General features: G+C 25.0%; 1 protein-coding gene across 1 annotated transcript in view; it reads right to left on the bottom strand.

Annotated features, from left to right (window-relative positions):
* Positions 1-11,568: 11,568 nt before the first annotated feature.
* The window catches only part of LOC126906151 (ribosome-recycling factor, mitochondrial), a 4,897-nt gene continuing 3,565 nt past the window's right edge, over positions 11,569-12,900 (bottom strand). The window contains exons 3-5 of the mRNA XM_050686470.1: positions 12,420-12,630; positions 12,012-12,168; positions 11,569-11,742 (exon numbers count right to left, since the gene is read on the bottom strand). Coding sequence (XP_050542427.1) covers positions 11,659-11,742; positions 12,012-12,168; positions 12,420-12,630 — 452 coding nt within the window. The 3' untranslated portion in view covers positions 11,569-11,658. The remainder of the gene's footprint in view (positions 11,743-12,011; positions 12,169-12,419; positions 12,631-12,900) is intronic.

The following is a 12,900-nucleotide window of genomic DNA, read 5'->3' as shown; positions in this document are numbered from 1 at the left end:
TAGAAAATATACTGCATGCGAGAACGCAACTTGGCTGTCAAATGGTAAGATAGAAATCTACTATCTTACCCAATAGCCACTCAGTTTCGTTCTCTCCTGGCCCGCTGTATAATAATAAGTTCATAAGAAAATTGGCAACATTGTATTGATAAGTGTATATAATTAAAAGGGACAAGCGTTAAAATCGTTCTTAACGCTTACCATTGCGACGATGCTACTTTTCTTTTGAACTTACCTTTTATAAGTATTTGTCACTGTTATTTTCCGGCTGGACTGATATTAGTATTCACTTATTCAAATATCTATCAATCAAATTAAAAACGATCAATGAATTTTTCGCCATTTTTCAAATAATGAATGAATTTGTCGCCGTATTGAAATAATTTTTCGGTTTGCTGAAAACTGTTGTTTGACTTGTCGCTCAAATAAACTAAATACTTGCTATTAATATACCGTCCGTTAGGGTATTTTTCCATTTGTTATTTATCGCCCATTAGTATTTTAAACAGGTTGGATTTATCAAATGCATGATGTTAATTATTTCGGTTTAATTATTATTTTGTACACATTATTCAAGTACTTCTTTTACTACATTAAAATTTATTTTTTTTTGTACTGCTTTTAGCAATAGTTGTTATTTTTGATGTTAAAAATTTTTTTTTTACTTTTTATTTGAGACTAAATATATGTTATTTTTTTAATAATGCAATCGTTTCTGGACTCTAATAAATTTTGTTTAACTTTTTAATTAAAATTTAAAAATATTAATAATTTTTCCTATATTATTATTGTTTTTCCTTTTTGTTTTATTTTTAGACGAAATTGTTATTATATTTATGGCAGTTTAAAATTTTCATTTTACATATTTTTTAAGACTACATGTTCAGCCTAGAATAATATTATGTTCTAATTTATATTAATTTAATTTCATTACTAAATTTTAATTTAAATAAACAGTTGGTCTCCTCTAATACAATGATTTTAATTATTGTTATAAGTAATTGCCTATTATTTCTAATCAAATTAGTCAACTTTTTATTATTTAATTAATTTTTTTCTTTACACTATTTATAAATAAAGGATGGAAAATTTTAATTCGTTTTAAATAATACTTAATCACAAAAATAATAGGTCAAAAAATTATGATTTATTAACTTAGGACTCAATTATTTAATTGTTAATCGATTTAATCCAAATTGATTTAAAATAAAAATTTGAGAAATTCCTAATTTTTTGAATTTGAAGAAAATTCTAAATATAAATGTATAACTCTTAAATACTCCTTACTAATAACTTGTAACTGTACGTGTCCTGTGTGTAACGAGCACTTATCGCTTTTCTGTAGTATTCATTCGTCAAGCTATTAATATGACAATCGGTATTCTCATCACGACTCGGAGAGTACAAAGTTCAAGAGCTTTCGACTGTCGGTCGCTGCAATACGTTCACTGCGTTTAAGATAGTGATGGGAAATAATAACAGTAACAGTTTTATAACAGTTACTGCTTGAGTAGCAATAACAATGTGTTACTTGGAAGAAATAGTAACAGTTAATGTTATTTTGTGTTTAGCACAAGGCGGATTAATTTGATCGTAAATTATAAATTTTCCACTAAGCCCAATGATTATTATAACGGCAGGTTATTTCCAAATGAAATGGACGTTAAAAATTTTTTATGCCCTACAAAGATTTGAAAATTAATGTATAAAAAATATTAATAATTTTTTAAGTTGTGTACAGAAAAATTTGTATAAAACTCTAAATTAAAAATTTCATTAATTATTACAAAAAACAATTAAATATTTTAATTAGATTGATTTACAGAGTCTTTGCTTTATTATTGACCACTAAATATCTCCTGAGATAATAATTATCTCTATCTTTTTTAGCTTTGATAATTAATGTAATATTAATTTATAAGTGGTTAAATATGATTTAAATCTGCCCCCCTTATCATATTATAATTAAAAATTTTTAATCACTTATAAAATAGATAATCATTTAATTAAGTAAATGGTCGATAACATTGTTTAGATAACAAACTAAACAATACATTGGCAACAAATTCATAGTTTATTTTTTATTTGATAGACAAATTTAAAAAGAAAAAGAATACTGAAGTTAATCGAGTTAAGTAATAAGAACGACAAAATCAAATATACGGATGAACAAAATTAAAGTATCATAAATATCTAGTACAATAAATATATTGCATGAGAGAACGTGACTTGGTAGTAAAATGGTAAAAGAGAGGAAAAATCCTAATTCACTTAGTAATCGTTCGGTGCCTTCTTTCGTGTCCCGCGGTGTAGAAATTATGTCTGAAGCTAACTGGCAACGTCGTTTCCATAAGACTGTATAATAAAAAGGGACAGAGCATTGAAATCATTCTTATAGCTTACTAATACCATGTTGCCAGTTTATGTACAATTTATAGTAAATATATTGTACAATGAATATATTGCATGAGAGAACGTGACTTGGCGTTCAAATGTTAAGATAGAAAAAAGATCATACCCTATTCAATTGTCACTCATATGCGTTCTTCGTGTCCCACGGGTTAGAATGAAGTTCATAAACAAACTGGCAACGTTGTTTCCATAAGACTGTATAATAAAATGGGACAGAGAGTTTAAATTGTTCTTAATGCTTACGTATATCACACATTGCCAGTTTACTTATTAACATATAATTTATTTGAATTTGACGCGGTTTTTAAAATATTCGTTCGATCTGCTGAAAACAGTTGTTTGAATTTGTCACTCAAATATACTAAAATTATTGCTATTATTAGACCGTCCGGTTCAGTTATTTTTCTATTTGTTATTTATTGCCCATTAGTATAATAAATAAATTGCATTTATTATATATATGCTGTTTATTATGTCGGCTGATTTAACTTTTAGTACAAATTATTCATGCACCACTTTTACTGCATTATAGTTTTATTTTTTTGTTCTATTTATAGTAGAAATGTTTGTTATGTTTGATAGAAGTTTTAAATTTAAAATTTTCTTTTTACATTTTCTTTTATATATTATATATGTTGAACTTATATTAATTTAATAGGTTATGCACTACCAAAACTTTTAATTTAAAATTCAAAAATATAAATAATTTTTTCAAAGCTGTAAACTTAATAACAGTATTATACATTTATAATAAGGGTGATTGACTAACTGTGCCTCACAAATTTTCTTTAATAATATTAGTGTTATCATATATGTAATTATTTAATTTGTTATAAATCTTTGTTGAGCTACTTGACAAAAGAAATAAAGATTCCATATTCATCTCTTAACCATTAAACCAATATCAACTTTAGTTTTTCAAATAGCAACCCAGTTTTTTTTTAATTAATCTTGTTTTACATAAAAACAAAAATCAATTTTAATAAATTCTCAACGAGATATCATATTTAAAGTTTAACAAATAAGACAGTAGTCGGGTAAATACAGAAACATTAATATTTAGTGTACCGATAAGAACTATCGGTGTATTGTATTTTATACAAGATCACCTTATTACTATGAACCGGTACCAATTATTGGTTTACGACCCGTAAAATTTAAGCGTCTTTTATAAACCAACATGAGTAATACTCACATACTTTAAACTTTAATGAATCATAGATTGCTGATAATTGAATAAAATAAAAGATTTTTTTATGAATTTTTTTTTTAACTAAATAAAATCTGATTATCATAAAAAAATAATTTTACTCACTGAGCAGTCCAAGATAGAAACATAATATTTCATAAAAAATAAAAGATAACTTATATTTTCAGTATTAATTTAGTTAGTTAATCAACTAAAAACTCACTCTGTAAAGCTAATTAAAAAATGTATTTTTTAATTAGCTTTACAGAGTGATAATAAATTTTAAAATATTTATTTTTAGCTTTGATTATTAATATAGTATTAATTTGTAATTGGTTGAATACATTTTAAGTCTGTCCTATATCCCTTATAAGAGTACAACTTTATTTTTATAGATTGCAAAATACATTTTTAACTTACTTATATTATAAAAAATGGTCTAATTTAAATAATAGCTGGTTGATAATAAATATTGTACCAGTACTTAGGATATTATTAGTATTTTTATATTTAGGCAGATAATTCAAATATTCAGATGAACAAAATTAAAGTGTCATAAATGTATGATACAATGAATATATTTTATGAAAGAACGTGACTTGGCGGCCAAATGGTAAAATAGAGTAAAAATATCCTACATTGTTCAATAGTCACTCAGATGCGTTCTTCGTGTCCCGCGGGTTAGAATTAAGATCATAAGAAAACTGACAACGTTGCTTCCATAAGTCTGTATAATAAAAAGGGACAAAGCGTTTAAATAATTTTTATAGCATACTAATACCATGATGCCAGTTTGCTTATTAACATATATTTTATTTGAATTAGTCACCGTTTTTAAAATATTCGTTCCATCTGCTGAAAACGGTTGTTTGAATTTGTTGTTCAAATATACTAAAATTATTGCTATTAATAGACCGTCCGGTTGAGTTATTTTTCTATTTGTTATTTATTGCCCATTATTATTGTAAATAAATTGCATTTATAAAATGTATATTGTTTATTATATCGGCTTATATAATTTTTGGTACAAATTATTCAAATACCTCTTTTACTACATTGAAATTTTTATTTTTGTACTGCTTTTAGCAGAAATAGTTGTTATTTTTGATGTTAAAAATTGTATTGTTATATTTCGTTTGATTTTAAACGTATGTTTTTTTTTTTATTAATGTATTCAATTATGGACTCCAATAAATTTTATTTAACTTTTTAATTAAAATTTAATATTATTAATAATTTTTTACACAGTTGTGATCTTAATACATGTATAAAACTGTTAAATATAAATTGTGTGAAATATTAGTACAAATTTTGTAGGTTTTGCTCTTTACTATTAAAATTTGTCTCTATAAATTTATTGTCCTCACAAGCAACACCTAAAAATAATACACAATGGATTTAATAGAGGATTTTAAGGAAACTTATCACGTGGCACACTTTTTCGCGACCCTTGGACGTCAATAGAAAAAAAATTAATCGCTCAAACGATTTAATGTTCTTCACAAATCATAGATGCAATTAAAGAAGCTAAGCCACCCCTCCACAAATCAAATTAGACATTATGCTAAGGATTATGTACATTTTTTAAAAGGGATTAATATTACAAATATTAGGATGGAGATTATGTGTTTTACCCTTACTTTTTCATCATATATTATTTACGACTCTGCGCAAGCACTTAAAATTGTTTATGCATTCCTATCATTTAAACATTAAAGATTAAAAAATATTAATAATTTTGAATTATTAATTTTTTGTATTAATATTTTAGAAATTGTGAACATAATAAGTATATAAAACAGTTTACTTTATATTTTTAAATGTCAACATACATTTTTAACTTGCTTATAAAATAGAAAATGGTTTTATTTAAATAATGACTGGTCGAAAAAACTTTTGGACTGGAGCTTAGGAAATTATTAGTATTTTTATACTATTGCGAGTAAATGTAAGCAACCGAAAAAGGATAATGATAGATTCTGATTATTAATATACTACAAAAGAGCGGTTTTAAAGGTCTAAAAGTTTAAATAGCTTATAAAATAGACAACTATTTAATTAAATAATTGACTGGTCGATAACATTGTTTAGATAACAAACTAAACAATAAATTAGCAACAAATTCATAGTTTATTTTTTATTTGATAGACAAATTAAAAAAAAAATGAATACTGAAGTTAATCGAGTTAAGTAATAAGAACGACAAAATCAAATATACGGATGAACAAAATTATAGTATCATAAATATCTAGTACAATAAATATATTGCATGAGAGAACGTGACTTGGTAGTAAAATGGTAAAAGAGAGGAAAAATCCTAATTCACTTAGTAATCGTTCGGTGCCTTCTTTCGTGTCCCGCGGTGTAGAAATTATGTCTGAAGCTAACTGGCAACGTCGTTTCCATAAGACTGTATAATAAAAAGGGACAGAGCATTGAAATCATTCTTATAGCTTACTAATACCATGTTGCCAGTTTATGTACAATTTATAGTAAATATATTGTACAATGAATATATTGCATGAGAGAACGTGACTTGGCGTTCAAATGTTAAGATAGAAAAAAGATCATACCCTATTCAATTGTCACTCATATGCGTTCTTCGTGTCCCACGGGTTAGAATGAAGTTCATGAACAAACTGGCAACGTTGCTTCTATAAGTCTGTATAATAAAAAGGGACAGAGCATTGAAATCATTCTTATAGCTTATTATTAACATGTTGACAGTTTGCTTATTAACTTTTATTTTATTTGAATTTGTCGCTCTTACTACTTGATGTCAGTATTAAATTTTTTATATATCTATCTGTCCATCGAATTGAAAATTATCATTGAATTTGTCGCCGTTTTAAAATATTTGTCCCATCTACTGAAATCAGTTGTTCGAAATTGTCGCTCAAATATACTAAAATTTTTGCTATTAATAGTCCGTCCAGTTGGACTATTTTTCTATTTGTGATTTATCGCCTATAAGTATTGTAAATTGTATAATAAAATATATGCTATTCTTTATGTCATCCTTTTGGTCAATATTTGTTATACATTTTTCAATTACCGTTTTTACTATAATATTATTTCTGTAATAGTATTTCTTTTTTTTTAGCAGAAATTGTTAAAATTGTAGTTTTTAAATTTCTTTTTACATTTTATTTTGAATTAAAAATATATTATATATTACATTATTTAAATTATAGTTGAAAAGCAATTTAAATAAGATAACCAATTCTAATAAAATTTATCAAAAAAATTTCTACATCATGGTAAACAATTTTAATATTATTATTATCTTTTAATTTCAATTCTAAAGTAAATTATAATAACACATTTGTTTTTCTATTATATATTAATTTTAATTTACACTATAAAAAATTGTTTTATCTTTAATAAATTTAGTACATTTTTTATTATTTAATTATCTTTTTTCTTTATTTTGTTTATAAATGGAGGATGAAAATTTCAATTTATTATTAATTNGTACATTTTTTATTATTTAATTATCTTTTTTCTTTATTTTGTTTATAAATGGAGGATGAAAATTTCAATTTGTTTATAATATTTAGTCTACTTTTTATTTTTTAAAGCTAATCCAAGACAATTTTTTTTGACCATTTCATAAACAATTGCAATATTTAACCAATAAAAGCATGAGTATTTTTATTATCATTTTATTACTTTAAAATAATTTTCTAAAGTATTTTTTTTGTATTAAAAACTTATGATTTATGAATATAGGACTCAATTTTAAATATTAACTGACCTATTCTTAAAATATTTAAAATTAAAATTGCTCTCCCTAAAATTTTTAATAAGCTGAATTTTAATTTCATATAAGTATTCCAGATATCGGATTATTTTAATAATTAATCAAGGGATTAAATTAATATATAATAACAGTTATATTATTTATTCAAACAACAAGAAACAATAATAATAATAATAATATATTTAGGTAATGTGAACATCTTATGTGAATTTTTGACGTTTTTTTACTTTTTCTCTTAAAACTTCCATAACTTTTTTAAAAATTAACAAATCAACATAAATTTTTTTACATTGAAACCTTAGATATTTTCCTTTCATATGATATCATTTTTCAAAAATCTAACACACACTTAATCTGCTCACGAGGGGGAATTTAAAATAGCAACTTTTTCACAGTAACTAGATTTTCAACATAACTTTTGAAAATGTTCCGGAAATACTGCATCCTTTAAACATATATCAAATTAAAGCTTATGTCGTGTACTATAAAATGAAAAAAAATAATTGTCCTGACACCTTATCTTCTACGTGCAAACGGCTGCCGTAGCTAAAAACATGCTATTTTTGTGTTAAAATGTTTGATTTTCGATTTTATTTCTTCAAGTTTAAATTGCTATAACTTTTTAAAAAATGTATGTATCAACACAATTTTTTTTTTTTCAAATACATTATATATATTTCTTTTATTTGATATATATTTTTTTTAAATTGGACCATTTTCCTTTATACAGGGGGGTTTAAAACTTAAAACATACGTATAAAAAGTGGAACTTTTTCAACCTAAGTTTTGAATTAAAAAAAACGTTAAAAATTACTGATTTTTAAAATTGTAATTTTTTTTAGAGATTTCCCCCATTCATGGGGAACGCTGGAAATATTTTTAATTTTCAAGGGTAATGTCTTCAACTAGATACAATTTGTGATCTTTTCACATATTGTTCATCAAAATCGGTCCTGTGAGAGCTGAGAAAAAGTGTTAACAGATACAAAAAAAAAGCACATCATGGTAAAATTAATACCTTCTCAACTTCGCATCGAAGCTAAAAATTGTCAAATTAAATAAAACACAATACACATATTATTATTTTAAAGGTCGCAATTGATAATAGAAATGAAAATAATAACAATAGCGATTACACTATTGTAGCAACCGATAACAACTAGTGTACACGTAGTTAATTCTAAAAATAAATGACCTAATATAGTAAAATACTAACATTTTACCTTATGGACGTCGCTGCCGATCGTCCAAAAACCGCACTGAAGATTGCGGCTGACCCAACCCGCACACACACACGATTGCTGCGCCTCGCTTATATTATACGTCTCAAAATATTGTTCTGACAACGCCGTCTGTCGTTCAAACATTGCTCGTGTGTGTATTACTGAGGGAAACAGTAACTTTAATGTTCGTACACGACAAATGTATTATAATTATTTTACTATTTAAAAAATTTTGCATTTTTCATAGAGATGTAGAATTAAGAATATACAATTAATTTTAGTAGGGGTGCGATCGTCCCGTCGTCCATGCCACGAGCCGCCCCACTGCTTTGTGATATTCTATACCAATCATTATGTTACATAGAGTTCTGCTGTTTCTTATGCATATTTTTCATCAATTATTTCAAAGCCACGAGAAATAATTTATAAAATTGTTTTAATAGATTTAAAATGAATCCTGTAATTGATGTCACTTTAAACATTTTTAAAAAATCATCTAGCCACATTTCCTGTGTTAGAATATATTATTATTTAAAATAACTTTAAAATTTAACTAAAATTTTTGTTTGTAAATTTCAATCATTTTTTTAAAACTAATTTACGTTTTTCATAACAACATAATTTATTAAAATAATATTTATTATAATAAATATATTTCATTGTTAACCTTGATCTTCCAACGTTTCAACCATGCAGAAATGTTGTTTATGTTTATTTGGATTTAGTTAGTTCAGCTATTCGTTGATCTTTATAAGTGTAAGTATTGCAATATCATCTGCAAACATAGCGTTTTTTGAGTTAGTTTTAGTCGGAATGTTAGCTATGCAGTGTAGTTGTGATATAGAGCCCCTTGTGAAACTTCAGCTGCTATATTTTTCCTATCAGTTAATGTTTCTTCGTGTATGACACAACTGTTTTTTAGTCAAATAAAACTCAAGAAGTGTACACCATCAGTTTGATAGAAGTTCTTGTAATTTTGTTAGCAAATCTTTGTGGCAGACTATTGAAAGCCTGGACTATCTCAAGGAATACCACAACAATCATTTTTTTCTTTGAACGTGTTACTTATTATATTTGTAACACGATGAATATAGTTTATGGTTGAATGTTTGTTTCAAAAACCAAATTGATGATCTTGTATAAATTGTTTATCTTATACTAAAGGTTCTAGAGGATTTAAGAGAAGCTTTTTCTAAAAACGGGAAATGTGATATTGGCCCATATGAAGAAAGTTGTTCTGGAGGCATCGAAGATAAAAATTAATTTAGGAAAATATTCTTTCATATTTTTTCAAAGATAAAAGTTACAGTTTTGGCTCATTTAAAAAATTAATTTTACTTAAGATTTTGAAATTATTTTTTTTTTTTGAAGTCATTAGTCAGACTATCGTATCTATATATATTTGTGTCGAATTGTTCAATTTTTCTATGTGTGTGAATTATGTAGAATAGTTTATGGGGAGTTATGAATTATTTCATCTTAAAATCATTAGTACTTATGTGAAATCGTGGATTATATAAATGAGAAATTTAACATTACCACGTTTTGTGTATCTTGTTTGTTGTATTATTCCTACTAAAATATTAGTGACTGTGTAACGGGTGTTTTACAAAATAATTTATTACAAACCTTAAATTAAACTAAGCGTGAAAAACTTCATATATGCAAAGAATGGAAATTAAATATATTTATCTCTGAATTAAAAAAAAGGTACTGGGTAATAGGGTCAAGAGGGGTAATTGTAAATGCATTTTTTCTCTAAGAATATATAGCAGATTTTATTTTAGATTGAAAAATTGAGTGTTGAAATGTTCATATAAAATTTAATTTTATTTTATAGAAGCAAAAGGCAAGTAATTAAAATTAAAAACATTTTAGAGAACATCATTCATTCACGAAAATCATTGTGTTTATACTAACAGCTTTTTAATTTCATCTGATCTGATAACTTTTAAGAATACTGCATATTACGTAGTCCATTATCTACTGAAGTAATTTAGTTAATAGATATTAAACTCTCAGAACCCAGGGGAATTGAAATGAGTAGTGATTCTGAAAAATTTATCATTTTATAATTCATTTTTATTAAATATATATAGAATAATAGATTTATTGTTAAACCCTAGATTTCTTTTAAAATAATAGTTTTCTTTTTTTAGTTTATTTGAGTAGTATTTATTTTTTGAATTTTAAATGATTAAATATTTTTCAAGTTTATCTCTTACAAGTGTATAGATTTAATTTTTTAAATAGCAACATATATATCTAACAAGTTTATAAAGTAGAAAAAGATAAAACTAAAGACTGGACAATAAAAACTTATGAACCTAAATTTCGGAAGTTACAAACGTTTTTAAAGGTAAACCGGAAATGTTATATTATTATTACCATTATGCTTTTTTTCGCTGCCCTACTCCTCCTACCAAGGTATATAAATATTCGTAATTCCCGAATTATTGTTTCAAAAGTTGTTATTGCCCAAATATTATCTATTATTTGAATTAGTTAAATATGTATGTTGCTATTTAAAAAAATAATATTGATACACTTATATGGGACAAGGGATATACATAAAGAGTATTCAACCATAAACATGTTAAAGCATATTTTTATCATTTATCACTATTTAAAAGAGACAAGACATCTTTTTTTCAAAGTTACGAAAAAATTGATCAATCTTTGATAGTTTAGAACAAGTACATATCATGTTACAAGCATTTAAGTACATAAAGTTATAGAACATGGGCAGAGTATAAATATACTAATAGCATCCTCAAGCACTACATACCTACCCATTAACATTTTTCGAAAGAGCTAAAAAATTACTATTTAAAAATTAAACATTTTATTTGAACATAGTATAAGAAATTAATAGTTATTAAAAAAAAAAGCCAAGAAAATGATAATTGGATCAGTGTTGTTAGTTAGATTTAGACATTTTGTATATAATTATTTTATAATATTATATTAAGCAAAATAAATATTTGTTAAACATAATTTGTTTATTTTTTTCATTACAAAAACATAATAAGAAAAAAATATCTAATATAATGAAACAAAATTGAAAATGATTAATTTTCGCCTTTAAGTTCATTTTGTTTTTCTTCCATAATTCTTTGGGCTTCTAATATATAATTGTCTGCTAATATGGTTATCTAAACAAACAATAATAATGATATTATTTTTAGTACAAAAACTACTGTATTAATAATTAATAAATTTTCAAGGGTCTAAAGATAAACTGATTATTATAATTACTATAACAACATCGAAAAAGTCTAATGAGACAGTTTTAATTTCTTAAAGAAACATATTATAAATAAAGTATATACTGTAATTGTAATAGGAAGTTTTATGAAGAAACTTAATAATTATAATATCTATTATTTATCTTATATTATAAGATAGAGAAAAAAATGAATACCTGATTCTGTAAATTATGAACCAAATCTGAAGATAGTTCATTGTTGTCCTTTAATATTTTAATAGTTTTATTTTGTATATCTTTGATATTATCTCTACATTTGACAAAGAGTGCTTTTGAACCTTTTATTAAGTTTTCCCTGTGTTCTTTAGTTACTCTATAGCAAAAATATTCGAAATTAAAATTAAAATTATTATTTTTATTCATTTAACTTTAATGTGTCTTTTGAAAAGCTATATCTGTGATATAGAGGACAGATAATCTACATAGCTCAGCGCAACCTATCAAACCCCTAGTAGATCTACACTTTAAGGCATGATGCATTACTGGCTGAGCTAAGTAGGTCGCATAAAATAGTTCTTAATTTTAAAATTTAAATAATATATATCAAATAGTTAAGAATATTACTTAGGTATGGGAATAAAAATAGAAGTTTTGTCTTGTTGAGGATTCAAATTCATTCCAGAGTTTTTTAACGATTCTAAAACAGCTGGAATAGCAAGTGGAAATGATGCCATATTTAACACAATTGTTTTTGAATTTTTCCTAATAATTTGTGCTAGATCTTGAAGTGCATACTCATCATCTTCAAATGTAACTGGTAGAGCTTCTAGGGCACCTGCAAGTTTATTTAAAGTAACATTATAAAACATATTTGTTACAGAAATAGCAGTAATGAGATAAGTACAGAAGACTTTACTTTTATGTATCGATTATTCAGTAAGTAAGGAAACGGGTTACTATTGTTCTTATTGTTTGTAACAAATGTCTTGTTTCTTTACTTATTGAACACTCTGTATGTTATATATAAATATATCAAATAAGTGTATTATAAATTATGATGATACCACTATCAAACAATTTTTAGGTAATATAAAATGTAGAAAAA

The sequence above is a fragment of the Daktulosphaira vitifoliae genome, unplaced genomic scaffold, assembly GCF_025091365.1.
Source record: "Daktulosphaira vitifoliae isolate Bord-2020 unplaced genomic scaffold, ASM2509136v1 Scaffold_4, whole genome shotgun sequence".
NCBI lineage: Eukaryota > Metazoa > Arthropoda > Insecta > Hemiptera > Phylloxeridae > Daktulosphaira > Daktulosphaira vitifoliae.
The sequence above is the reverse complement of the archived record's forward strand: the minus strand, read 5'-3'. Positions and strand labels throughout refer to the sequence as shown.